The sequence below is a fragment of the Parasteatoda tepidariorum genome, chromosome 10 (genome assembly GCF_982258835.1).
Source record: "Parasteatoda tepidariorum strain Cologne lab strain chromosome 10, Ptep-v5.0, whole genome shotgun sequence".
Classification (NCBI taxonomy): domain Eukaryota; kingdom Metazoa; phylum Arthropoda; class Arachnida; order Araneae; family Theridiidae; genus Parasteatoda; species Parasteatoda tepidariorum.
Window position 1 is genome coordinate 29,058,564 of NC_141764.1, and position 1,008 is coordinate 29,059,571.

Genomic DNA, 1,008 nt, shown 5'->3' on the forward strand with positions numbered 1-1,008 from the left:
AGGTCCATTTCATTTAGAGGGATATTAGTTTTAATTGCGAAACAGAAGCCTTACATGGTTCAACTGCAGGTAAACCCAGATTGTTAACTTAATCTGAGCATTTAGATTCTGGTAGAAGCCTCATCTAATCTTAAAGGTAAAAGTAGCATTATGAATTAATGCAGTTTGCAATACCATAAGAGATGTTTGTTTAATATTAAATTATAAAAAATAATTTTCTTAAATTTTAAATTTTAGTTAGTATAATAATATTCTAGATTTCAGTTAATATTTTTACAGTGAAAAAAATCATAAGTAATTACTGATATTATAATACATTATAATTACGTCATATAAAAAAACGTAATTAGAGGCATATTTTTTATTTGTCAAATGCCAGTTACATTTGCAGTTAGGCCATTAAACTTCTTGCTTGCCAATAGCGTTGAAATATACAAGAAAAATCTGTCAGAGCTTCACACTCGTCCAAATGTTCTGCCGTCAATGGCCGTCCACTATCACATATAACACACAAAGATGAATCGGCTAGTCCAATGCGAAATAAATGATTCTGTAGACAGTCATAACCCGTTAATAGTCTAAAAGCAGCAACCGCAACTGATCGCGGGTGGTCAGGAATAAAAGCTGAGTTTGTTAAAAGAACACTCCAAGGCTTGCCATCGCAAGCCCGAGTATTAAAATTTCTAAAAGTCTTTTGATATAGGAGTGATGTCAGCAGTTTAATGGAATGGAGGCTTGCTTCAGTTTTGGGCTTTTGAAGAACGCCAGCTCCTCTTTTGGCAAGCATGTCTGCCATCTCATTTCCATAAATACCGCAGTATGAGTGTACCCATTTCTAGGAGCCATCACAGGCATATAAATTCATTCATATTAATGTACAATAGAGGTTACCTTAATAAAGTTATTAAAAGTTTATTTAGTATTGAAATATTTGATACTTTAATAAACTTTTATTCCTATCAACAATTCCTAAAACAAAATATATAGACATTTTTGTAACGGAAACAC

General features: G+C 32.3%; 1 protein-coding gene across 1 annotated transcript; it reads right to left on the reverse strand.

Moving 5' to 3' along the window:
- Nucleotides 1-391: 391 nt before the first annotated feature.
- On the reverse strand, nucleotides 392-796 carry LOC107448695 (uncharacterized). Its single transcript, XM_016063997.1, has one exon. It carries the CDS (start codon nucleotides 794-796, stop codon nucleotides 392-394), a length of 405 nt encoding a protein of 134 aa, XP_015919483.1.
- Nucleotides 797-1,008: the final 212 nt, after the last annotated feature.

What these genes read in the sequence shown, in the direction of transcription:
- LOC107448695 (XM_016063997.1), bottom strand. Translation starts at nt 796, where the DNA reads ATGGCAGACATGCTTGCCAAAAGAGGAGCTGGCGTTCTTCAAAAGCCC.